This window comes from Protopterus annectens, chromosome 1.part2, assembly GCF_019279795.1.
Source record: "Protopterus annectens isolate FY-2018-M chromosome 1.part2, PAN1.0, whole genome shotgun sequence".
Lineage (NCBI taxonomy): Eukaryota > Metazoa > Chordata > Ceratodontiformes > Protopteridae > Protopterus > Protopterus annectens.
The window spans coordinates 592,347,612-592,374,250 of record NC_056727.1 but is presented as its reverse complement, the minus strand read 5'-3'; the positions used below and the strand labels follow the sequence as shown (position 1 = coordinate 592,374,250).

The 26,639-nt window shown below is 42.5% G+C and overlaps 1 protein-coding gene across 1 annotated transcript in view; it reads right to left on the bottom strand.

Annotated features, from left to right (window-relative positions):
- Window positions 1-26,639, bottom strand: part of MIA3 (MIA SH3 domain ER export factor 3) — a 1,691,550-nt gene that overhangs the window by 633,256 nt on the left and 1,031,655 nt on the right. Inside the window, exon 12 of the mRNA XM_044060179.1 lies at window positions 22,693-22,764. Within this exon, the coding sequence (XP_043916114.1) occupies window positions 22,693-22,764 (72 nt within the window). The remainder of the gene's footprint in view (window positions 1-22,692; window positions 22,765-26,639) is intronic.

Genomic DNA, 26,639 nt, shown 5'->3' with positions numbered 1-26,639 from the left:
AGACCAAAACCAAGAAAAAAATAATAAAAACAAAATTAAAATTTAAAAATATAATCAAAATAAAAAAAACAAAAGGAATTAAATAAATTAGACACACAAAAAATTTAGGTAAATATAAAAATTTTTATTAGATAAAAAAAAATAAACTAAAATTAAAATTTGGGGAAAAATAAAAATAAAAATAAATATTTTTAAAAATTTTAAATTAAATTTAATTATAAAAATAAATGACAGGGAAGAAAAAAAGACCATAAAGCCCCCTAAAAAATAATATTTTAAATACCATATTTCAGCTAATTAAGTTAAAAAGTAAACCACAAATTTCCAAAAAGGCCAAACCAAATAAAAGTTGATGTCAAAATTAAACAAAATAAACCCTAAAAATCAATCCAAACCAATGAAAGAACCAAATAAAGTCCAAACAAAGCATACGGGGATTAATGTTTCGTGGGACCTTGTTTGGAAGAACTGTTAGGTACTAATGAGCCTTTGGGGCAGTTGGAGGCTTGGAAAATTTTTTTAAAATGCAACCCAGGGTGTTGCCAAATTGCTTGTAGGCGGGGTAAAAGTTTTTTTAAAAGGTTCAATTCCCCTGATTTTGGGTTTGGAAAGGCTTGTTTTTTTTCAAAACCGAATTAATTTAGATTTTAAACCAGGGTTTGTTGACCACAAAATTATTCAGGATGAATTTTAAGAGAATTAAAAGCTAAAAATAAAAAGGCAGTTGTATTCAAGCTTGCACCCAGGAATGTTATCTTTTGAGAGGGTACAAGTTGTAATTACTTTTTGTTTATTGTGTACCCTAGGCATGTTAGAAGTCTTTTCACAAATGCCAGGTGTCGAAGAAGAATGTCCTTGTTCTCTGCTTGAATGAGACTGTCATCCAAGTAAGGATATATATGTATACTTCTTTGTCTGCAAAATGCAATTACTGGTGCCAGACACTTGTAATGACCCTGGGCACAGTAGATAAGCCAAAGGGCAGTGCAGAGAACTGGTAATGCATTAAGCCAGCCTTGAATCTGAGGCATCTTCTGCATGACTGTCTTATTGGGACATGCAGGCATGCCTCTTTTAGGTCTAAAATCACCAGCCAAGCATTCTTGCTCAGCATTGGCAGAAACTGCTGCAAAGTCAGCATTTTGAATTTTGGAATGTCCAGGTATGTGTTCAGAATCGATAAATCCAGTATTGGCCGCCAGGCCTTGTCCTTTCTGGGAACCAAGAACAGTCTTGAGTATAAACCTTGTCCTTTTTCCTGTTCTGGTACTGTCTGAATGGCCTCCATTTCCATGAGGGACGTAACCTGTTTCTGTGCCTCTGCCCATTGATTTTTTGGCAGATCTGGCCAACCATTTGCCATTGGCAGAGTGTGGAAATGGAATCTGTATCCCTGTGATACGATGTTTAGTACCCACTTGCCCTGGGTTATTAACTGCCAATTTTGAGCAATAAGTGCTAATTTTCCCCTTTGGGTGCTGCCAAAAGAGAAGTGCTTGGTGCAGGCAGAGGGAAGTCATTGGGATTGCTTTCTGTGGGTTTGCGCTTTATCTCCTCCAGATTTGGAGGTGGAAACGCCCCATTGCTTTGACCTGTATGAATCTTGAGCCTGGTATCTGGAACCCTTAGGGCGTCTGGATTTGCCCCTTTGAGCTCTGTCTGACACAGGAAAGGACCAGTTTTTTGTAGGCCAGTGTCTACTGAATCTTGGTGGCTGCACTTGTAAGAAGTCTAACAGTTTGCATAGACTTGGCTTTGTCTTCCATTTTCTTTAAAACCTCTTCTGCCTTAAAACCAAATAGAGAATCATGTTGTAAAGGGGCATCTAGCAATTTAGCTTTAACATGATCAGGCAAATTTTGTTCCTTTAACCAGCCATGACTCCTAATCACAGATCCAGTAACTGCGGCCCTGCAGGAGGCCTCTAAGGAATCAAAATTACATTGCAAAGTATGCTTTCCAACTTGTTCAGCTGCATGTAATAATTCCTGCAATTCTTTATTTTCTGCACATTCTGAAATCAACATAATTTTCTGTTTCAGCAGTCCCATAACATGTTGTTGGTACTTAAGCATATGAAATTGACAGTTTAAGACCCTGATTGCCAAGGTTGCAGATGTATAAACCGTTTTTCCCCATCTGTCCAGTGCCCTTGAATCTCTGTCAGAGGGGGTGGGATTTTTTGCTGTTGAGGCCTTAACTCCCTTTGGACCCTGTGAAATAGTTTCAGGATCAGCAGCAGGGTTTCTAAATAAAAAAGTTATGTTAGTCAGGGACCCTGTAATATCTGTCTGGCTTACTGGGAGCTGGAGGTAAGGAGTCAGGGGTCAAGCTTGACTCCGAAAACACATCATCCACAATGTCTAAAACAGGGGGAATGGCTAAAGGCCTGTGCTGAGGGAGAAGAAGGAAATCCCTGAGTCTCTTTTTTGATTCTGAGAAGTCTGGACTCTTCCAGTGAAAATGCTCCCTCAAAGTAAGCAAGGTTTCTCTAAATGAATAATCATCAGGAGGAGATGCAGATGGAATAGACTCCTCAGCATCAGAATCCTCATAGGGAGATACAGATAGTTCCTGATCAGAAGAGGAATCAGAAGAAATAGAAACCTGATCTGAAGATTCATAGTCAGTGTCTTGCCTAGGCCTCTTATCAGGAGGGAGATGGGTACCCCTGATCAAGGTAATAAGGTCTTCAGCCATTTTAATCATCTGTTTTTTAGGCATAGAGGCCTGTGCACGTGGCTCATGCATCAGTTTTTTAGCTTTAGAAATTGCTTTTGTCTTTGGTTTTGCAGCTGTTGGTTTGATATACAAATGTTGAGGTCTGAATACACCCTCAGAAGCCGGTGCCTGCTCAGTGGCTCCGGACCCATCCGAGGGAGATACATCTATCAGTCCAATACCTTGAGTATCTTGCGGCATGCCTGCCTCCACATGGGTCTCGGTAGAGGCCTGCGACTCGAAGGTAGCGGGTATCAGGGGCTGCGAAATCGCCTCACTGAGTACCGGCGAACCAGCGATTGGCGTAGGAGAAACTTCATCATCGGTTTTGGATCTTGACTGCCTTTCTCTGTGCTTTTCTTTGCGTTTTTTTTATGTACTCTGGTAGCCGGATTGCTATCAGATGACATTTCTGGGTAGTTAAATCTGTTTCCAAAATACTTTGATGCAGAAATATACTGACGCTTAATACTGCTTTGGTTAAATCTAGCAGAAAACCGACAGCCAGGCACGTTGTGATCAGGGCCTAAGCAAGGAATACAGTATAAATGGAAATCCTTATGAGGTATTCGCTTCCCACAACTAATACAATTATTAACTTTTTCTGACATCGGTAAAAAGCAAGAAAAAAGTTTCCCCAACGGGGTACTTCACTTTAGTGAAGACTTCGGTTCTGAAACTCAAACTCGAACATTCCACTAGTCGGACGACCGCCACCTGCAAAATGCTTCTGCTTCAGGCACCGCATGGCAAGAAAGACTAAAGAAAATGGCGTCAGCTGCATGTTTTATACCCCTGACGACCTGACGTGATGGAAGAGGAGACAGCAACCGACGCAGGACCCAAGACTTTGGAATTCAGGCCGACTGAGGGCAACCTGCCAGCAGATTACCCAAATGTAATGACTGCAACAGTGAAACACGAAGAACATCCACTACCATGCATTTTGTGAACACTCTGGGGGCTGTAGAGAGACCAAAGTTCAGGGCTCAAAACTGGTAGTGATTCGCACCTACACAGAAGCAGAGGTATCTTCTTGAGCGTTTGTACATCTTTATGTGGTAATATTTATCCTGAAAATCTACAGAGCACATCCAATCGTATTCTTCCAGAAGAGGAAGGATAGACTTAAACGTGACCATCCGGAATTTCTCTGTTTTTACAAATTTGTTTAGTGTACTGACATCCAGAATTGGTCCCCAGTCCCCTGTCATTTTTGGCACTAAAAAGAACCTTGAGTAAAATCCGGATCCCATCCTGTCTGGGGGGACCATCTGGATGACACTCTTTGTAGCAGCTTTTTGATTTTGTGCGCTGTTTCCCTTTGACTGGATGGAACGTCAGTTAACACTCTTGATGAGACTGGGCAAAGATGGAAGGGGATGCGATAGCCTCTGGATATAATCAGTTGTACCCAAGAGTCGGTAATCTTTTGCCAGGCAGCGGGGTACAAGGAGAAACGACCCCCGACCCCTTCCAGAGGTGAGCAGTCAGGCAACGTTTCAGAAGCACTGATAGGGTTGGCCAGAGAAAGAATCTCTGGAACCCCAGTTTCGTGGACCTCCTATGCCCCGAAAGGGGCGTCTTTCATTGGAGTTTCCCCCTCTGCCTCTAAAGGAAAATTTGGCACGTGTGTCCCAGAAAGAACCCTCTGATTTCTTGTGCCAGATCTTTCCACTCCTCTGATTTCTGGAATAGAATCGCTGAGGAGTGGAGTGTCTGATATCAATGGCAGACAAGGTCTTGCCATCTTGTTCGCACTGTGCCAGTGTATCCTTGACTTTAGGGCCAAATAATGAAGCGGCCTCTATGGGGGCATTCATGAAGGAAGCCTTAAAACAGTCCGCAAAGTCACAAAGGTGCATCGAAGCATGTCTGGCGACAATACCTGTGTGCCTGTTACTTTAGCCACCCCTTCTGTTGTGTGAGAAATAAGACGCATGGAAGAGTTGGAAATGGACTCTAGGGTAGCTATCTGTGAAGCCACAGTAACACGGACTTCGTCAGAAACAGCTACTGCCAAGGTTTCAGAGAGCTGGTTGATAAGATCTCTCTGAAGCCTGGTAAAATGTGCCAAATAAATCAAAGACCTTATGGCGAAGGTCGATAAAGCAAACACATGCTTCCCTAATCTGTCAATCGCTCGGGACCCCTTGTTGGGCAGCTGGACATTTTGGCTCTCTTCTGCCAAATCCTTTTTAGTAGCAGCTGCCACCACTATAGCGTCTACTGGAAGACCACGTGACCAGTGGGGTTGCCACGCAGGGGGGGGGGGGCGACAGTATCTTGTCTGGCCTCTTGGGTATCGCTTTCATGGTATCAGGAGCCTGCCATGAGAGCTACACGATGAGCCACTGGCAGGCAGGGTGACCCAGGAGGTAGGGGGCCGGGCACGAAAAGCCTGCAGGAATACGGATTCCTCAGAGGATGGATTAGAAGGCTTCCAGTCACCCCTCTGTCTAAGGATCTCGAGGATGTCACCAAAGGACACCTCATCAGAGGGTGACCATGGGGACCCTTCCCCATCATCAAAATCTGTATCTTCAGTTAATGACTCCTCAATGGAGTCCATGTGCTTCCTCTTGCATGATGCTTTGCGGGACGCTACCTCAGTGGGATGTTCTGGGGAAGACTGCAAAGAGGGATCTCCTGAGGAGGGTGGCTGGCCCGCCCAAGGAGGGATGGGAGCCCATAACCAAGCATGACAACCTAAAAACCGGGGTCACACCATGCCCTGACGAGCCCACCCCCAGACCATGAGTCTCAAGAGGACCGTGAACCGTAAGAGAGAGAAAAAGAGCACATCCATGGAAGGTGCCATAGAAAAAAATTGGCGTGGAGCCAGAAATGCCCTCCCCAATGGCACAGCCACTGGCCTGAGAACAGCCAGATGCCCAGTGCACCGAAGGCCACAAGAATGACTCTGGTTCCAAAGAGAAATCCACTATTGGAGTCAGAGGGAGGGAAGCTACTGTTGGAGTAATAGGCTTCGAAACTTGAATGGAAGTCGAAGGAGGAGTATACGCTGGGGTTTTAGGCAAAATACGCTCACCTGAATGAGGGAACGTGGACTTCGACAGTTGAGAGAGACCTCTGGCCACAAGCAACTGGTCAACAAGCGCAGCACATCCTGCTCAGAAAGACTCTTGGTTGACTTCATGGAGAAGGCTGATGGCGATTCTGGCCTTTCTAGGAAAGAACTACACTGACTGCTTGCAAAAGGACCCAGTGAAGGGAAATATTAGGCCCTTGCTAATTTAACAGATGTAGAGCTCGGAGCTGACAAAGTCTGCACCAAAGGAAACGGCGTAGAAAAGGCTTGCGCCGAAGATGTCGGTGCCATAGTAGTTGAAGGTGTCTGCATCATAGAGGCAAAGGTCTGCCCCGAAGGGTACGGTGCCGTAGTGGAAAGTGTCTTCACCAGCAATAAGGATGGTGCCGAGAAGGACTGCACCGAAGTACATGTCTATTCTGAAAAAGTCTGTGCCGTGGAGTACAGAAGAGTCATACCTGGAGCCGAAGGGGACTGTACCAACAGTGCCGGGGGGGGGGGGGACTGAACCTGTACTGATGGTGCTGTTAGGGGGTTGCTACAAAACTGTCGGAACTGTAGTTGTCTGCACCGGGAACTCCGGTGCCGATATTGATAAAGGAGACATGGCTGTAGTTAGGATCATTTGGGGCGGTGCTGAGCCGCAGGGTCACAGGTGGCAGAGCCGGAGTAGTAATCAAGTTCACCTTTTTGTGAGTCGACTCCCTACGATCTCCAGAGGGAGAAGAAGGGAATGACTTTGATGAAGAAGAGGAAAAACACCTTTTGCGGGGTTTAACAGGAAGGGTTGAACCCTCTGAACCAGAAATGGCCTCACAGAAAGGAGACTTGAAGAGACCTTTCAAAATTAACTTCTTTCTCTCATTGAGAGTCCTGGTAGAGAAGTTTTTACAAATCCCACGCAGAGGATCTACAGTAAAGTGGGAGACATTAAGACAGTAGACACATAAGTCATGGCCATGGGAAAGCGGTAACCTACGGCCCAATCCTTGCACTACTTGAAACCAACAGAACTCTTCTTATCCGACATAGCTTATGTGCAGAAGCACAGTAGCAAAAGAAAGAATAACGGCTACTCAAGTAAAGGGTAAAAAGAGAAAAGGAAGGAATACCAACGATGGTAATGAAGAATTACCACAAGGTAAGAAAAGAAGGAAATAAAGGGAAAAGATTGGAGGGAGAGAGTCTAAAGTGTGCGATAGGGCAGGAAAATATTAGAATAAACTTTTGAGAAAATTTAGAGTAATAACAATATATATACTGTCAAAAAATTAGACACTTAGCTGAGAGAGTGGCTTGACATGGCTGTTCAGCAACGCAGCAAATGAGATCTGAGGTAACAGGGAGTGGAGCATTCTGGATTGGACCTTGGCTCGAGAGTTTTTGGCTGACGTGAGCTTGATATTGGCCGGCTAGGTTCTGAGGATGGAGCAGATAAACCATCAGTAAGGAATGAACGAAGATTAACATCAGATCTGATGCTATCCCCTTCATTCTTCCTCACTGATAGGCCAGAATCCCCAGCTATTTAATTCTTGGGTGGTCTTCAAGGAAGGCTATGTTAGAGCACTGTTAACTCAAAGGAAGCCCTGCTTCTGAAGACAATGTCCAAATTGTAATGTGTGATGAAAGTATGAGTCTTAGACCAAGTGGCTGCAGCACAAACATCGTCAATTGAAGCTCAGGAAGAAATAACAGATGAGGTAGCCATAAATCTGGAAGAGAGGAACTAGCAAGAAGAAGGAATTCCAAATTTTTGTGAAAACAAACCAGTGAAAAAGTCTGTCGTCCATTTAGCCAAAGTAATTTTGCAAGCTGCTTGATCTAAGCAGTCAGGTGAGAAGATATAAATAATTTCCATGGTCACTTAAGCATGTGGAAGGGTTCGTCCAAAGTGATACAGAATAGTTGTGTAAAATGTTACCATGAGCATAGATGTCCTTCACTTCCATGTTGCAGTATTTACAACCTTTGGGTTATCCTCTCCTTAGCTACCCAAACATCTGGCCAGTATACAAAAGCTTTAGTCACTTGCAAGGTATGTGGGACATCTGCCATTGTCTGTAGGGTGAGCGGGCCATAAAAGTGACGTCTGCCCCAGTCGGACCCCAGTCCCAGGAACGCTGCACAAGTCCTGTGTCATCCAAAAAGGCATCTTTACACACACACACACACACACACACACACACACACAAGTGATAGGAGGGATAGAATACCGCAACATGGAAGAGGACATCTATGGTTATGGTAAAATTACAGAACTATTCTACGTCGTCCTATTCTCATGTTGCAGTACTCACAACCTTTGGGTGAGTACCAAAGCTCAAAGGGGAGTAGAGGAAGTTGGAATGGAACTGTTTTCCAAGAATCCATGGAGGACTCCTCCAGCAAACCTTGCTCTAGACCTGGGAATATGGTCCAGTTTGTAATGTTTGGTAAAAGTATGGACAGATGATCAGGTAGCTGCCTCTAAAATTTAAGCTGTGTCCAACCCTTTGAAGAAGGCTCCAGATGAGGCCATGGCTCTAGTGGAGTGGGCTTTAATTTTTGAGTTTAAACATTTTCCATGGTAGGTGTAACAAAAGGAGATGACCCTGGAAATCCATGCAGAAATAGTCGGTTTTATCACTGCCTTTCCCACAGCTCTGGGGTGAAAGGAGACATGCAACTGATCTCATCTCCTAAGGGACTTAGTCTTGGCAAGGTAGAAACTTAGCTGTCTGAACTTTAAGGGAATGCAGGACTCTTTCACTGTCATTCTGGGGATGTGGAAAAAAGATGAGATGAATACAGGGACAGCTCATTGACCACCTTAGGCATGAAGGATGGGTTGGCCTTTAGAGTTGCTCTATCCTTGTGGAAGATTAGAAAAGTGTGGTTGCCATGAGGGCCTAGAACTCTGACACACTCCTGGATGATGTCAGGGCCACCAAAAGCACCATCTTGCAAGTGGAATATTTTAGATAAGCTTTTGATACTGGTTCGAAAGGAAAAAATGTGAGCTTCTCTAAAACGTAATTCGGGTCCGATGAGGGTGGGACTGGGCTCCTGTGGGGCCTGAGGTGCAGTACCCCCTTAAGGAATAACTTCACTGGAAGTCGGGAGGCAAGAGGAGGATCAAGAGGCAGACGAGCCAAAATAGCAGATAGGTGGGCCTTAACAGAATATGCCAGCCCTGCTTGCAACAATTCATACAGGTAGCACAGCACTAAAGGGACGTCTCCTTGAAATGGGTCTAGCTGTCTGAAGACACCAAATGGAGAATCTTTTCCATTTGGACAAATATGATTTCCTACTATTGAGTTTCCTGGCCTGCTGCAGAACAGTAAGCACATCCTCAGTGTAAAGGTGTCTAAAAGGGATCAAAACTATCCCCCACAGGGTTAGGTTCAGAGATTCCAAGTGGGGATGGATTAGGGATCCCTTGTCCTGTGTGAGAAGGTCCACTGTGTGAGGTAACTTTTGTGATGATTGCCCCTGGCTAAATGCAGAAGTAGGTGAAGCCAATGCTGTTTTGGCCAAAAGGGAGTCACCAGCAAGATTTTTGGTTTGTCCTGCTGGATTTTCAACAGGACTTTTTGCAGGAATGGGAGGGGAGGCATAGAGAAACATCCTCTTCCATGAGACAGAAAAGGCATCTGTTGCCCTTGCTAGGGGGCTGGGTACCCTGGTATAAAAGAGTGGAAGTTGTCTGTGTCTATTCAGAGGGGAGGCAAACAGATCTATTTGTGGGTGTATCCCACATGTGGACTATGTCTAGGAACACATCCCTGTGTAGTATCCATTTGTGGGATTGTGACATGGACCTATTCAAGGTGTCTGCCTGAGTATTCTGAGCTGAGGGAATACAGACTGCCTGCAGTGTGACCCCATGTTGGGCTGCCAATTCCCAGGCCTGGAGTGCAAGTCTGCGTAGCAATTAAGATTTTGTTTCCCCCATTTGTTCACATACCAGAGCATCGTAGTGCTGTCTGTGAACAACTTTAGGGGGCTTGTTTCAAAATATGTTGGAAGGGTCTCAGAGCAAGGATGATGGTCCTTATTTTTCTGATGTTGATGTGCTCCTGCTTGAAGGGGCCTGTACATGTGCCTTGCACCTTGAAACTGCCCATAGCAGTTTCCCAGCCCTGGTCTGAGGCTTCAGTGCACATCTCCTGAACTGGGGTGAGGGGTTGTAATGGAAGTCCTGGGTTGAGAGAGACATGACCCAACCACCAAAGGATCTCCTTCCTTAAGCATGGTAGGAAAGGAATACTGTGGTCCAAGGAGTGGGAGTGTTGGGTCCATGTGGACCTCCGGTACCACTGAAGTTTTCTCATGTGGGGTCTTGCCAGTGGCAACATGGGTACAATGGAGGCCATATGTCCTAGGAGTCTGAGATATTGTCTTGCTGTCATACCAGTGGCGTGGAGGACAGACAGCAGGCACAGTTTCAGGCTTTCCTTCTTTTGGGGTGGAAGGAACTCCTTCATAACATCTTTCATTATTCTGCACCCCATGAAAACTTAGTCCCGAGAGGGTTTTAGTTTGGACTTGGGAAAACTACTGTTGAAACCCAGCAATTGCAGAACAGAGATGCCTTTTTGGAGATGGATGCAAAAGAAGGGAGCAACCCGCCTGAATCAGGAGGTCATCCAGGTATGGAAAAATCTGAATCCCTTGGACCCTGCAATAGGCTATCACTGGAGCCAGACACTTGGTGAACACCCTTGGAGCAGTAGATAGTCCAAAGGGCAAAGCAGAGAACTGAAAATGCAAAAGAACCCACAGAGAATCGTAAATACTTCCTGTAGTTGGGCCTTATTGGGATATATAGATATGTATGTTTGATGCCCAAAGTGGCCAGAAATGCCTGAGGCATTAGCAAGGGGAAAAAAAAAAAGACAGTCTAGAGTGTAAGCATGCAAAAAGTGGGTACTTGTGCAAAAAGGTTTAGGTGGGAGAGATCCAGATGGGTCTCCATGGGCCATATTTCCTTAGGACTAAGGAAAGTTTGGAGTAAAAGCCCTTTCCCTTTTCTGACAGAAGGACAGGTTGCGTAGTCCCTTGAGAGAGGAAGCTGTCCAAGACGGTCTAGAAAAGGGGAAGCTGGTCCTTTAGGGGCTGTGGGATGCCTCTTAAGGAGGGAGGAAATGACCCAAGTCATGAAATAACCCTTTTCTATAACAGACAAGACTCACTTGTCTGAGGTAATGGTTTGCCCGACAGGAAGACAGTGACAGAGTCTTTGGGATAGGGGAATGGAATCCAAGGGGGGGGGCGGGGGAGTGAAAAGGCAGGTAGTTCTAGACTACCTGCATTGTCCAGAAACTGAGGTTTCTGAACTGGAGTTTGAACAGGCCTGGAAGGAGACTGCTGCTTCCAGGAGCTCTTTTTGCTCCTAAAATGAGGGGTAGGAGCAGAATGGTTCCTGATGAAGTGCATCTTGGTGGGATAATTCTGTACAATTTAGGGACTGGAAATGCACACAAATGTTTAAAGTCTTGTAATTCCTTACTCTTGCTGGAGGGTCTTGAAAAGCTCTGCCACTTTACTCCCAAAAAGGACAGAATTGTCCAGGGGTGCATCCAGGAGTTTAGCCCTGATAATTATCAGGTAGGGGTTGCAGTCTCAGCCAAGAATACCTTCTAAGTACTGAGGCAGAAGCTGCAGATCTGGCGGAGGCCTGTGCAACATCACAGCTGCATCTGACAGTGTCCTGTCACTTGAGAGGACAAGGAGATTAGGCTAGATATTTTAGCCTTAGAAGGAAAGTCTGCGACATCAGCCAAAGTTTTGAAGCTTGAGTCACAAGGGTTAGGGCATACTACAAATGTGTGTCTGGTAGTTAACCTCCTTAAAAGCCAAAGTAGCAGAGGTGTATATTTTTTTGTCAATACGTTCCAAGGTCTTACTGTCCTTATCAGCAGGAAGGACAGAGGTGAAGGGAAATAATATGGAGGGTTTGTCCGCAGAGACAGTGCCAGAGTCTACAACAGGGCATCTAATCAGATGTTTGGCCCCTTCTGGGACCTTATAAAACCTGTCAGGCCCTCTAGGGGCTGGTGGTTGGGCTTCAGGGTTTTGAGAGGCTGCAATGAAGGCATCTAAAAAGGTTGGTAAGACTGGAGGGATGGCAGAAGGTGAAGGGTGTCTATTTGTAAGCGTTCATAATACCTCTTTTGAACTTCAGACATTTCAGAGGAATCCTATTTAAAAAACTCTCTCATTTTAGAGATGGTTTAAACACAGGTGAGGTCCTCTCCAGGGTAGTCTGCCTCAGAGACCTCCTCGGGAGAGGCATACGCAAGAGGGGAAGGTATCGGAGAGGCATAGGAAACAGAGTCATCTGAAAAGTCCTCGGCTTCAAGAGGAAAAGTATTTTCAGTCTGAGAACTAGCACTAATAAGTGGAAAGGCAGCCAGAGGGGAAGCAGGCATAGAAGGCCTAAGGGCCATGAAGGCATTAAATAAGCTTTGAGAGAAATCTTGCCAATCAGGCAGGCTTACTGAAGGAGGAGAGACCTGTTTTGTCTTTTATTTCATTTTTAAGGAAGAAGTAGGCCTGGCGGGCATAGGGCCTAAGGAGGACCTGGGGTCAGACTGTTTTGAAGAAGTGGAAGGACCAGTCTGGACGTCCATTGTGAGCAGAGGTTCCCCCTCGTTGTCGGCACCAGACGTCTGCAAAACCTCCATGGACGTGCTTTCAGCCCTAGGTTATTTGGCCTCCTGAATGGTACCAGCTATACCCACCTCGGCTAGTTCTGTACATTCCTCAGAGGGAATGTTAGGTGGAGGAGGTGCAGCAGTAGGTTCAGGCCTGGAAACTTTGGCCTTCTTTTTTGGTGGCTTGACGGTCTGACAGGACGGCTCTTCCATTGCCACAGCCAGAAGTTTAAGAAACTGTTTTTCTAAGTAGATATTTAGGGCATGCAGACGTCCACTGAGAGTTTATGGAACAAAGGCATGAAAAACGGAGCAGGTTTTGTGGTCAAGGTTGGGCCCTGAACAGAAAAGGCGAAGGTTGTGGACATCCTTATGGGGGATCTGCTGTCCGAACCTACACTTTCCTTTCCTGGATTACATGAATCTAAGTAAGTATGCAGTGAACCAAAAAGATAAAAAGAAAACCGCCCCAATGGGATACTTATCTTAAATATGAAGATTCGACGGCAGGAACAGCTGACATTCGACTGGCAGCAGAGAAGTTCTGAGGAAAGGTACATGCAGATGTCAATGTTATGGCCCACGCACCCTATTGCCAACGTCAGACTTGCCACATACCTTGCAATGATTAAAGCATTTGTATACTGGCTGGACATTTGGGTAGCTAAGTACAGGATAACCCAAAAGTTGTGAATACTGCAACATGAGAACAGAAGGACATCCTATCTTATAGACAAGGATGCAGGGAGGCTTAAGCAGGTAAAGCCTGGAGTACAGAAACTCTTTCGCTAAAGTTAACTAGCAAAGGATTATTGTCAGAAGAAAACAGACTAATGTCAGCATTATCAACTGGCTCAAAAGGCTTCTGAGTCAGCCCCTAGAGTACCAATGCGAGATCTCAAGGGAAAGTAAGGCCTTTTACGGGGGGGGGGGGGGGGTCTAAAAAGAAAAAAATCCCTTATAAAGGCATTGCATAAGCTGGAATTTTGCTAAGAGAAGAATTCATTTCCAGTAAGAAAGTTGGATATGACATCCAGTCGCAACTTGATGGAAGAGAAACTAACTCCTTCCTGAAAGGACTGCTGAGAAAACAAGGATGGTCAGAATACGAGCTAAAAGGATCAGTGTCCCCTTAGAAGCCCATATCAAAAATCTTACTGCAAGGATTTGAAAAGAAGACCGGTAATTATAATACTGGTTAATACTTGACTCCATGGCTACTTCAGGCAAAAAGGCAGGATTGGTTCAGTTTGACAGTAGAAAAGGACTTGCCTTCTCCTTAAAAAGGTTAGCCAGAAAGGAAAAAGTAGTAGTGGCAGAGTGAGATTTCAGAGTTCAAAAAGGAAACCCATATGGAAAATGTATTTATCATCACTTCCCATTTGTTAGCCGGGATAGTCCGAATGGGTCAACAGATATCATTTTACAATAAACTTTTCATATTGCCAGAGAAGTAAAAGGGGTGAGGAGAGAAAGACAGAGACAGCAAGCGAGAGAATGAGAGCAGAAGCGTGCATTATATATGTCAGGCTAAACAATAAATAGTACAGGTCCTGGACTTGCTGGCTAATGACACAAACAAAGGAAGCAAACAAGCACCATCTTATAACCACTGGAAGTACAGAAACAATACCGTCAGTTTGGGGGCATGGAGATCAGAATGCTGGATCTGCTAAGGGTAAGATAAGAGATCCCAAATGGCTCTAGCATCCATTGAAGATAATTCAGATAACAAAAAGATTGAAGACAGAAGAACCAAACTAGAAAAGGCCATCACATTGTTTGCTTTTGCAGTAACTTTGGGATCACTGGTAGAGTGGAAAAAAGCATAAATAAGACAGGAGGGGCCAACCACGAAACCAAGCCTCCACAAGGAAAATTAGAGAGAAATAGTGGCTGTATTTGTAGTTAGGGGACGCAAGGACGTAACAATGGTGGCCCCACCGGCTAAAAATCAGGCTCGCAATTGATTGATTGAGGGACCACTCATGAAGAAACAGATTAGGCCTACTGAGTCTGACTGCCAAAGAATTTGATTTCCAGTGTGTGTTGCAACTAGAAAGCAGTCTGAAGGAATCACCCATTTTGAAACCCTTACGGCCCATCTGTACATCATTGCTTGTGCTATACTAAGTTACTGGAATGTTGGCAGTATGTATTGCAATGGTCCCCACATGGAAAACATCCAAAAAAGGACTTGCAGTGCAAGAAGTACTGCCAACTGTAGGACACTGCTACGCAACCCAGCCTCCCGAAGACTAAGTGCTTGGGGCCATCATTCTCTTGACCCACCTCCCCATACTAGATGGGAAGTATCTGGGTTCACTGTGGCTATGGAGGGAGTGGGAGGAGAACAACCTGCCTAGAAATGTGATGTTCGACTGGATCCACTAGCGAAGATAACATTTGTAAACTGGTTTTATAGAAGCACATAGGGACTGAAAAGAAAAAGCACCACAAGCATGCCGAGTTAATCTTGCTGGGGGGAAATAGGAGTGACACTGAGTCCCACCCTTGATTTCTAACTGAAGTGATGCAGTGAAAATTCAAAGAAGCTGCCTGGTTTGTGGTATTCAAGTGAGAAGTCATGAATTCCAAATTATGTACAGAGCTCCTTGGGATAGTTTCAGTCTTGACAGGTTGTAGTAACGCTTAGGAATCTGGAGATTTGAAAACAGGTAATTCCCAACTTGTAACAGTTGGAGTAGAAAAGGGATTGATGTTCAGATACAGAGACACCTGAAAAAACCCTTGATTCCCATTTGGGCAGCCACTACTGCCATGCATCTGGAAAACAGCTTAGTGGCTGCGGTGAGCCCGAAGAACAGACCTTAGAATTGGTAGAAATCGACTTCTAGCTAGAATTGGAGAAAAACTACAGAAGCACTTGTTTAATTTGATGATGTATCCTGAAAAAAAGGTAAAAAGTACATCTAATCATCCTAGCGCATAGGTGGCCGGATGGACTGAACCATGACTATCCGAGACTTTGACGTCTCTACATATACACTGTTCATATCCCAAACAAGAAAAAGATGGTTGGAATAACCTCTGGAAATTATGCTTTGCAGCCAGACAGATGTCTGAACCGGCTTAACTAAAACTAAGTGCCACGATAAAAACGCCTCCTTACTGCCTCGATAGATGGGCAGTCAGACAGTGCTTCAGGGACACTGATAGGATCTATAAGAGGAGGTTCTATGAAGCCCTGGTCCTGCAGAGCACGAATACCTTTGGAGTCAAAGCTCTGACACCTACTCTCCTAGGACTGCCCACATCCTGAAATATATAAGAATACAGGACAGGTAAGTGCAAGTGGATCCGATTTCGGAAGACCAACAGGCTGTTACACCTCACGAGAGACCCTGTTAGACAAGTAGAAAAGAGATTAGAGAAAAAAATCCCAATGATATGGTGTAGCCCAATACTGTTTATGTTTGTCTGGAAAGGAAAATTATCCAGTTCATCTTCAAACACTGGGGAAAGTCCGTTCTCCTCCATAGTGGGTCAAGGTAGATCAACACACCAAATAATAACTTGTAACACGAAAGGGTGTGTAAAAGAGTGGAAACAACCACAAGTAACAGCCAACAATCCACTCCTTGAGCCAATAACCTACAACCACAAGTTGAAAAAGCACGTTTAATCGATCCACATAAAAAATTCCACTGTACAAAAGTTAATCCACAAAACAGGTCAAGCGCTTTCGTCGATAGACTTCATCAGAACAGTTAACAATGGATACTATCACCATTTTTATATGTACCTAATACCATCAATTAAAAAAAACAATTCAGAATTAAAGTGACAGTGTATTTTCAACCTTAAAAGCTTGAAATTCCACATGTAAAACTGCATGTCTTACAAATACACAATCAATTGTAAAAATTATATGACATGTATTTTTTAAAATAAATTTTAAAAATGAAGTTGCCAAGATATATAAAAAAATGTACTAGTGTGTTAAAAAACAGTTGTCTAAATTGTGTTGCTCGATACCTAGGTTCGGGCTTTAAACTAATGTGTTCATGTATTAAATTTGGGGATTAAATGACTGCATCTAATTTGCAGTCTTCTACAAACTTGGTCAGTCACAACCCTTTAGTTTTGACCTGAACTTCTGAGAAGTATATACCAAACAGTAGGGGGCCCAGCAGTGACCCCTGTGACACACTGCTGGTACCAGCAGACTGGTTACCAGCACTGACCCCTGTGACACACTGCTGGTAACAAGTCTGCTGATTGATGTGGTCACCCACTTTGATAGTGTGTCTGGTTTGTGAGCCAGTTAGCAACCCATCTTACAACAAAGGGGTTAACATTCAGTTTGCTAAGTTTATCAGTAATGCCCAAATGTGGGATTGTGTCAAAAGCCTTTGCCAAGTCAAGGTATGCTGTGCGCAGACATTTACCCTCATCAATGGCCTTGTCACACTTTCAAAAAAATCCACCAGATTTAACAGGTAGGATCTGCCTTTCACGAAACCAAACTGGGAAGGATCCAGGGTTTGGAGGTCACCTATGTCTTTATTTATGAGATACACAATGATACGTTCCATGATCTTACAGATGAGGCTGGTTAGGCTTATGGGTCTGTAATTCCCAGGGTCTGTTATTAGACCACCCTTGTAGAGGGGAATGACTGTAGCTGTTCTCCACTTTGCAGGAAAAAAGCCTGTGGATAGACTATGATTGAAAAATGTAATTAGTGGTGATGCTAGTTCATGTTTTTGCCTGTTTAGAAGACAGTCCAGGACTTTCTCTTCAGATATGCAAGATGGAGGGGAAGCTTGGGGGAGGGTTTGTTCCAAGTTAGGAGGGGATCTCTGGGGTTAGTGTGTGTGATATCAATGGCTACCAGTTTTGCACATGCTTGGACCCTACCCTTTAGGTTATGTACATAACTGTAAAATGCCTTATGGTTATCCTGGGCAGTACTTGCTAGGTTTCTCTCAAAGGAGCTCTTGGAGGATTTGACTAGTTGCCTTATTTGCCTGTTAAGGCTGAGGAGGGTGTTTTTCCATTGTTGGGTCTTTGCCTTTATTTTCCTGGACAGCAACTTTTTGGACTTATTGTAGAGTTTGTTAATGTTGGAAGTCCACCATGGCAGCTTGATTTTTCTTGGGGCTCTCTGGCTTTGATTCTATCTGGTACAGCCAAGTTTATACACATATGCAAGTGATTGTACACGGTTTTAGTGTAAGTTTCGGTGTAGTTAACACTTTCAGCTTGGGGTGGAGCTTGGAATGCATTTATACCTTCACATAGGAGGGTATAGTTTGCCTTGGTGAAGGTTTTAGTCCGATTTCACCCTTTGTGAATTCTTCGCAGCTATTAGATTGTTATAGAACATTATGTTACAGGTGATAATAGATCTATTGTCAACATATGCTTGTTGATATATGGTTTCAGGTCTCAACCGATCCAATTCTTGCAATAACTTATCCAATATTACCTTTTCCATTACTTTTCCACAACAAGAAAGTAGAGTTAAAGGTATATATGACTCTGAGTTTGTCCTACTCCCATTTCCCTTAAAGACAGACTTAAGGCTGGAGACATGCACTTGAGGAATCGCCCCACATATGACCTAATAAATTACTGACATAATAGTACTGTAAGTTCTTGCTGAAGTGTTCTCAGGTCATTATTACTAATTCAGTTTCCTTCCTCTGCTTTGTTCAGATCCAGTCTGTGCAGTTCTTTTTCAATGCGATCAAATGTGATCCCAGTATCTGAGGTTATTATTCCAGTCGGTTTCTGGTAAATTTAAGTCCTCAGCTATTATTATTCTTCCCTCCTGTGTTTCATAAAAGAAATGTATGAATTCCTCTAGGTCATCAGCACTTGACTTTGGTCATCTATACACTCCAACATGTGTTATGTTCCAGGATTGCCTTCATTGTCACAGTTACACAGTCTATAGTATTGGTGTTATCAATGAACATGTAATAATCACAGGTCTCACAATTATCTTTAATCCCTCAACCTGATTTTCTGTTAGAATGTCTGTTACAGTAAAGGTATATCATGAGAGAACTGGTTTCCAGTCACTGTTCTTTAACTATGCTTCACAAACAATAACATCAGTCTTGTGAAAACACAGCAAATTTCCCAATTAAAAAAAAACTTTTATTATTAATGCTCCTAACATTAACAACCATTACAGATGCGTCAAATGATGCTATCTCTGAACTGTTACATTTCTGACCTGGCATAAATACTGCTATTCTCTTCCCTAATCTTGACAAATGCATGTTATCCAGTCTGAACACGTGTGCCCAAAACTAAGCCTGGATTCTCTACACATTTCCATTTTCTAAAACAGGGCATTTTTCCATGTACATATTGACCCAAAAAATCTTTTCATTCACGGTGACCTGACTACTCCTTCTATACGTGATGTGTGAAAAATATGTTTGAACATAAGTACAAGCTATACTATCTAAGAGGGCTGTAAGTTCCCTACTAACAGAGAGTCCTTGCGGATGAGATAATTTGTAATTACATGAATATATACAAATACGAGTTGATTAATTAAAAAGGTTCAAGTTATGCAGTTGAGGATGGAAGGCTCATTCTAACAACACTAGAAAATGTAGTAACTAAGCTTGTAAGTGCAGAAGTGCATCCCAAACTAGATGCTTCAAGTGGATTCTGCCAAATAACTAGATAGGAAAAAAAGAAAAAAAAAAAAAATTTTTACTGATTTCCTCATCAAGGCAGATGGTGGAGATTCTGTTACGGATGACATCCTAGCATTTGGTCTGGATAAACAGACATATCATTCAAAGTTAGAGATAATGCTTTAGACTTTTAAAAATTCCCGTTTTAAAGTTAAAATAAGACAAATGCTATTTTAGTAACAGAGAGCTTCCTTCTACACTTTAGTGAAAGTATACATGGAAGTGGAACCACACCAGATGCAAGCAAGGTTTGAGCAATAGCCGAGTTACAAAATTCCATCGAGTGACTTAATGATTATTTTGATAAGATTGTACTAGACCTCTCAACTGTGTTATTTCAGTTAACAGATATGTTAAAGAAAAATGCATCCTAGTCATGAGGACACGCTTAAAGCCAAGCATTCAGCAATGCAAAAGAAAAGTTAACAGATCTAGTCCTAGAATACTGTGATGTCAATAAACTGACAACAGTGAGTGCAGACGGAGGACTCCTAAGATGGTGGCTGACTAAGGGGGAAACTAACTAGAGATCTCCCAGTGTGAAAACTGAAAAAGTATTTAAAAAAAGCCAGTAACATTTATACATTTGGGGGAAATTACATTACTGGCTAGCAGATACACTATTTGAATGTCAGCAAAATAAATAAATAAATAAAAATATTAGTGAAAAAAGCCAATTAGAAAAAGAGAAAAACAAGTTTTGGATGAGAAGCACCTCAAGGATGAACAGCAGGAAGCAATGTTATGTGCAGCATCAATATAGGAGATGTCCTCCAGTAAACTAGGAGAAAAAATTAGACCAGATGCCCTCAGTAGTGTTTAAAATAAGTGGAAATTTGGAAGACTGTATAAAAACAAATGAAAAATGGTTGGAAAAAATAGAAGTACATCAGTCTGATGAACTTCTAAGTTTGAAGCAGGAGTATAAGTGAAGAAAAATAAAATATAAACTAAGACATCAAATAAAGAAATATTTAAGAAAATGGTAGCTCTAGAAGATGGGACATGAAGAGACAACCCAAGGTTTTTTGCAGTACAAGAGAAGTCAGAGGGAGTGGACTAGTATTAACTTTTTGAAGGCACAAATACGTAGCTGGACTGCTGTTCCAAAGGAAGATTTGTTAACTGACAGGGTACACTGCATTTATGCTTCTAAAAAAGCCTCCAGAAAGAAACAGAAACCATACTGGTTAAATGCAGTTATACCAGTAGTTATGCCAGCAGAAGGAGATGATTCTGAGAAACCTATGGCAAAAAGAAAGGAATGTGTGATCCCAGGATATTTATGGGAAATGACTACTTGTTTTATACTAGACCAAATGAGACAATGAGAGTCATTAGGAGGCCGGGGATACATTCAAACAGACATCCCGTGGTCTTTAGATTTTTTTTTTCCTAGTAGGTCAAAAATGTATATGAAGACAGAGCTGGCTTTGGAATAGTTAAAGTTCAGCAAACAGAACTTCAGTCAATAATGGGAATGCAATTCAGCTTCTGGATACTACACAAGCAACAGGGGTCCAAAAACAGACATGTGCCAGTGCACCTGTTTCCTTTGTTCAAAAATAGAATGCTTCAGCATTACACAGAAGCCCAGGAGTTGATCAGACGAATTAAGAGAAGCTTGGACTCTAAGCAAACACCGATGATGCAACATGTACTGTGAACTTACTGACATTGAAAGAAATGAAAAATATCAGACATACTTTTGGAGTTGATTGAAGTATTAGAAAAGCTGAAAAACACATTTTGTGCCAGTCAGAAGAAACTGGGATTTGAGCCACAAGGTGGTACTGTGAGAGGGTGAGGAGTGTGCAGAAGACTATACAACAGTAGAAAACATGTTTCTAAATGCCAAGGGTAAAAAGCACACGTACAGTAATGCATATCTAAGTGGCAGCTAACTTGACTGTTAATAGAAAGCCAATCAAAAGTAACATCAATTAAATTTCAGTGTGACACAGAAAACATGGAATAAGGATGGTAAATTTAAATAATGTTGAGATCAGCAGCTGTGGGGAAGGGGGCAGTACTATCAGGATGTACAGAGTTGCTAATATAAGCATAAAATGTATTACCAGTTTCTTCTTGATATGAACAATATAAATTACAAGAGACTAAATGTGGATTTAGTCAATGGTAGTTTTTTTTTCATTTATGCAAAGCAAGCATGTTCAATTAATAGAGCCAATATAAAGACTATGAAGATTTTCCATAAGCAGATGACTCAGCTGAGTGCTGGTGTCTAGCTTGTCTAAGTAGAAAATAAGAGCTAAACAGATGCATTTTAGATAAGGAAGACATCAATTAAGAGAGCTTCACAAACTACACTCTGGGACCTCTAGGGTGGATCTGATAGACACATAGCAGTTTATATACATACAATAGCAATAAAGGCATGTTTTAAGAGGTATGTAGTTTAAAAAAACAGAAAATAAGGCAAATGAAATAGTGCTGAAATGGAACATTTCTCTCCTCAGCAGCTTTAACTTTAGAATGTATTAAGCATAAAATCATAAAATTATTTGCCTTTCAAAAGGCTAGTCTGTGGATTTTCCAAAAAGATCCAAGTTATAAAGTGAAAGGTTAACTAAATCTAGGATTACTCTTTACACTTGGGAGGGGAAGTGCATCATAATTAAAGAACTGCTAATGTGTTTATGTGCAAGCCCTGGAAAAATAAGTTCCACCATAAATACCCATATTAAGGGTAGGTGCCAAAGTAGCCACTATGGTAGAGGTGAGGTGTTGCAAATTTTGATCTCTCAATTGTATATAGTTCTTTTATTCTGATTTTTAAAGGGATTTGGGAAAGGGTAGTTTTGTTTGGGAAAAAATGTACACAAGAAATTGTAACTATATAAAAACGATGTTAGTCAAAAGTATGCATAAACTGCTAGTAGAAAACTGTATAGTATAAACAAGAAGTGACATGCATTATAAGTAACAGTAACATTACAATAACAGAATAGTTGCTTTGTTAATTTTAACATGGAAAGTAAATGGCTTTACCAGAAGAACCATTATCTCACAAAAAAGAAATAAAGACCAAATGCTTTAGCATCCTGTGTTTTCAGTCAGACATTTAAACTCTGGCACTCATTACAGTGTTTCATATATTGTACTCCTATCCCAGATAGCAGAAATGATACCAGTGCAGGTCCTGGCTGAAGAACTGGCAGCTCTGCACTCCACTGAGTTATACTTTTTAGATATCAAACAGAGCATTTCCAAGACAAATGTCAGGACTAAGAGCACAGTTGTATGATTGACAGAAATGAACTGGTGTGCTGAGTTTGTGTTCTCTCCCTAACAACATCACAGAATTCATCAGTGGGAAGCATGTACAAAACTGATAAAAGGTGCTGAAAGAAACATCACCAAAATGGAGACAGAACGGCTAAACATCTTAATCATATATCCACTGAGAAGGAATGAATATAACATTATACAGTTTTGAAAGAATCAAGTTTTCCAGAAAAACAAATAAACAGCAGCAGAAGAGACTGCTTTACTACTGTATAAGTTGGCTAGCCTTTTATAACTTAACAAAAAAAATGTATGCCACTGGCAGAACAAACAACTTTACCTCTGTAAGTTCACTAGAATGTACGTCCAGAACTTCCTTGAGTTTTTCTACAGATATCTGTGTTTCTAGAATCTGAAAGAAAGCACAATAAAGTTAACTTTAGCACTACAAAATTATTTCTGATTCCTCTTCCTTAAAGTGCTGCTTTAGTGATTTTGTGAAGTATGAATGGGAATCAAGCTTAGCCAGGCATTAGGGATTTCATACTCTTCACAGGTTCTCTTCTATCACTATTCTGATAAACTGCCACATCAACACCAACAATCCATTCCCATCCCATACAGGACATATGTGGTCAGACTGTACCATTCTTAAAAAACAAACAAACAAAAAAAATAAGCACTTATGTACTTCACAAAATACTATCAAGTGTTGGTTTACCAAACTCTCATCAAAATGAGCTCCGGACAGGCAAGTATCATGTTATCAAATCACTAATCATGCTCTGTAATTCCCAAAGCACGCACCTACTACATTACAATCATATAACCCTTTTAACTGAGATTATTTTCTGGCAGCCAAAATAAAAGGTCTACTTAAATTTTGTGATGAGCACATTCTGCACATCACAAAGCACATTTAGATTTATAGTGATGTGAATATGGCACTGGTCAATTTAAGTTCCATGGCAGAAATAACAAAGTTCTCACTAAGACTCAACTGACCTAGGATCAATTATGATCAGGGTGCTCGAGGAGCTGAAAATGAAAGGTGGGATTGAGCAGATGAAGACGGCTATTCTTTCCTAGGAGATAGCAGGCAGGTGATTCAGTCAACTGCAGTGCTGACACCTGCTAGAAGACAAATGGTCAAAGCAAGCAGCACTAGTGATGGGGAAGTGTGCTTGGCTTTGACACACACCAAGTCTGTAAGCTAATGCCTTCACCACGTGTGTGGAGGCATATATGCACTATGATGAAGATGAATAAAGATCATGCTTTGGTGGGTACACATCATACAAGACAAAGTGGACTAATGGATCATAAGAAAATAAATCTGATTACCAACTATGTCCTCCCCGCGGTCGAGTGGCGTTCGAAAGACATGCATAAATGGGCGTGCCTTCATTGAAGGTTGGGCGTCGAGCTGGCACCTCAGCACCGTAAAAATCTACGGCCAATCATTAGTGGACCGGAGTTCCGCTGTGGCGACTCCTAACCAGGAAAAGCCGAAAGAAGAAGAAAGTACAGTTTTGTACCTACCATAAATGTAGATGTTCGAGTGTTCACCCTGCTGCAGTCATCACACTTGGGTTATCCTGCCGTCAGGTGGTCCCGCAGTCGGCCCGAATTCCAAAGTCTTGGTCCGGCATCAGTTGCTGTCGCTTCTTCCCTGACTTCAGTGCACCAGGGGTATATAAGAGGCATCTGACACCATTTTCTTCAGTTTTTCTTGCCCCAGATGTCAGGTACCCCCAAAAGGTAGGCAAAAAAAAAAAAAAAAACAAAAAAAAAAAAAAAAAATATATATATATATATATATATATATATATATATATATATATATATATATAAATAAAACAAAACCCTTAGGTACAAGCAAATACAACACAGAGGTAGAATAGGATAAAGTGGTAGAGATAAGTTCAGCTAGTTCAGAGGGGATGGAGGGAGGGTAACCTGGACTGCAGCAGGGTGAACACTCGAACATCTACATTTATGGTAGGTACAAAACTGTACTATGTTCATCGTGTTACCTGCTGCAGTCATCACACTTGGGTTGAATCCCAAAGCTAAGGAGGGGAAGTGGAGTCAGGAGTCAAACAGGGTTAGAAGAAGCTAGTAGGCCCTGCAAAATTGCAGTGGCAAAACCAGCTCTAGTCTTAGAGTAAAGAGGTAAGTGAAAGTGTTTGGTGAATGTGTGCACTGAACTCCAAGTAGCAGCTTCCAGAATGTCCTTGGTTGGCACTCCCTTGAGAAAGGCTGCTGATGTAGCTGTAGCCCTGGTGGAGTGGGACCTAATGTTAGCAGGTACTGGTTTCCCATGATGTGTGTAGCAGAAACGTATGCAATGTCCTATCCATTTAGAAATGGTCTGTTTTGTGATAGCTTTTCCTTGTGATCCTGTAGCATAGGCTACAAAGAGCTGGTCAATTTTTCTGAAAGCCTTAGTTTTATCCAAGTAGTAAAGTAATTGCCTGTGAATGTCCAAAGAGTGCAGGAGTTTTTCTCCTTTGTTCTGGGGATTTGGGAAGAAGGTGGGTAAGTGAATGGTTTGGTTTAGGGCCACACTGGATACTACCTTTGGCATAAAGGAAGGATTAGTTCATAGAGAGACTCTGTCTTGATGAAAAATGATGAAAGGTTCCACTGCCATTAGTGCCTGTAGCTCTGAGACTCTTCTAGCTGAGGTTATTGCTAGTAGTAGGGCAGTTTTCCATGAAAGAACTTTTAAATCAGTTGAAAAAGCTGGTTCAAAGGGCGGCAGTGTAAGCTTTTCCAGGGCAAAGTTGATATCCCAAGTAGGTGTTGGAGCTCTCTTTAGTGGTCTTAAGTTCTTAGCCCCTCTGAGGTACTGTCTTAGGAGTGGATGTGAAAATAAGGGAGGATCCGTGCTGTAATGAGCTGAAATTGCTGAGGCGTGGATCTTAATAGATGAAAAGGAAAGTCCTTTGTGTAACATCTCAGTTAAATATTGTAGAATCTGAGGAATGTTCGGCTCCAGGGGATTTAGGCCTTTAGCCTGGTTCCAGGCGCAAAATCTTTTCCATTTATCTGAATAGGTTTTTCTGGTGCTGGGCCTCCTGGCCTCCAGAATGACATCCATAACAGCTTTGGATAAAGGTGTTGGCTGGTTGTTTAGGTAAATTGCCATGCAGCCAGGTTTAAAATCTTGAGCTGGCTGTGTAGAATCAGATTGTCTCACTGGGTGAGCAGGTGAGGAATTTGTGGCAAAATCCATGGTGGGCCCTGGGCCATGTTCCTTAAAATTGGATACCAATGTTGGCGTGGCCAGTCTGGTGCAACGAGAATCATTTGTGGCCTCTCTAATCTGACTTTCAGCAGTACCTTTGCTAGAACAGGCAACGGAGGGAAGGCATACACTGTTAATGTTTTCCAACTGAATGAGAGGGTGTCCACTTTCCAAGCTAGTGGATGGAAGGTCCTTGTGCAAAATTTTTGAAGTTGGTGGTTGTGGGGGCTTGCAAACAGATCTATGTCTGGTCATCCCCATTTTTGAGCTATTACTGCAAATACTTGTGGATCTAGTTTCCATTCATGTGGATCCATGATGCTTCTGCTTAGGTCATCTGCCAATGTGTTTTTCTTTCCTGGCAGGAATTGTGCTTGTAACTGAACCTGGTAAGACAGTGCAGTGTTCCACAAGGTCATTGCTTGCCTGCATAGAAGATAGGAATGTGTGACCCCTTGCTTGTTTATGTACCACATAACTGTGGTGTTGTCTGCCCTTATTAGTAGTTGTCCTGGGTGTAGAAGGTCCTTGAAAGCTGTTTGGGCATTCTGCACTGCTAGCATTTCTTTTTGATTGATATGCAGGTGTCTCTGATCTGCAGTCCATTTGCCTTGAATGCACTGTCCTGCCATGTGTGCTCCCCGGGCATAGTCCGATGCATCCATTATCATAGTTTGCCTGGCTGTGGGTAAGGTGAAAGGCTGACCCTTGTTGAGGTGACATGTCTGTGCCCACCATAGAAACTCCTGTTGAAGGCAGGGAATGAGTGGAATCATTGTTTCCAAGCTGTGGCTGTGCTGAGTATATACACTTTTCAGGTATCATTGTAATTTCCTCATATGCAGTTTTGCAAATGGTATTAGTAGAATGCAAGATGCCATGAATCCCAAGGCCTGCAGAATTTTTCTTGCAGGGAGTTGGGTCTTTGTTGCCATTATTTTGAAATATTGAAACAGCTGCCGTTGTTTGTCTGGCGTGAGATAAGCCATCTGGGCCATTGTATTCAAGCTGGCACCCAGGAATATTATGTTTTG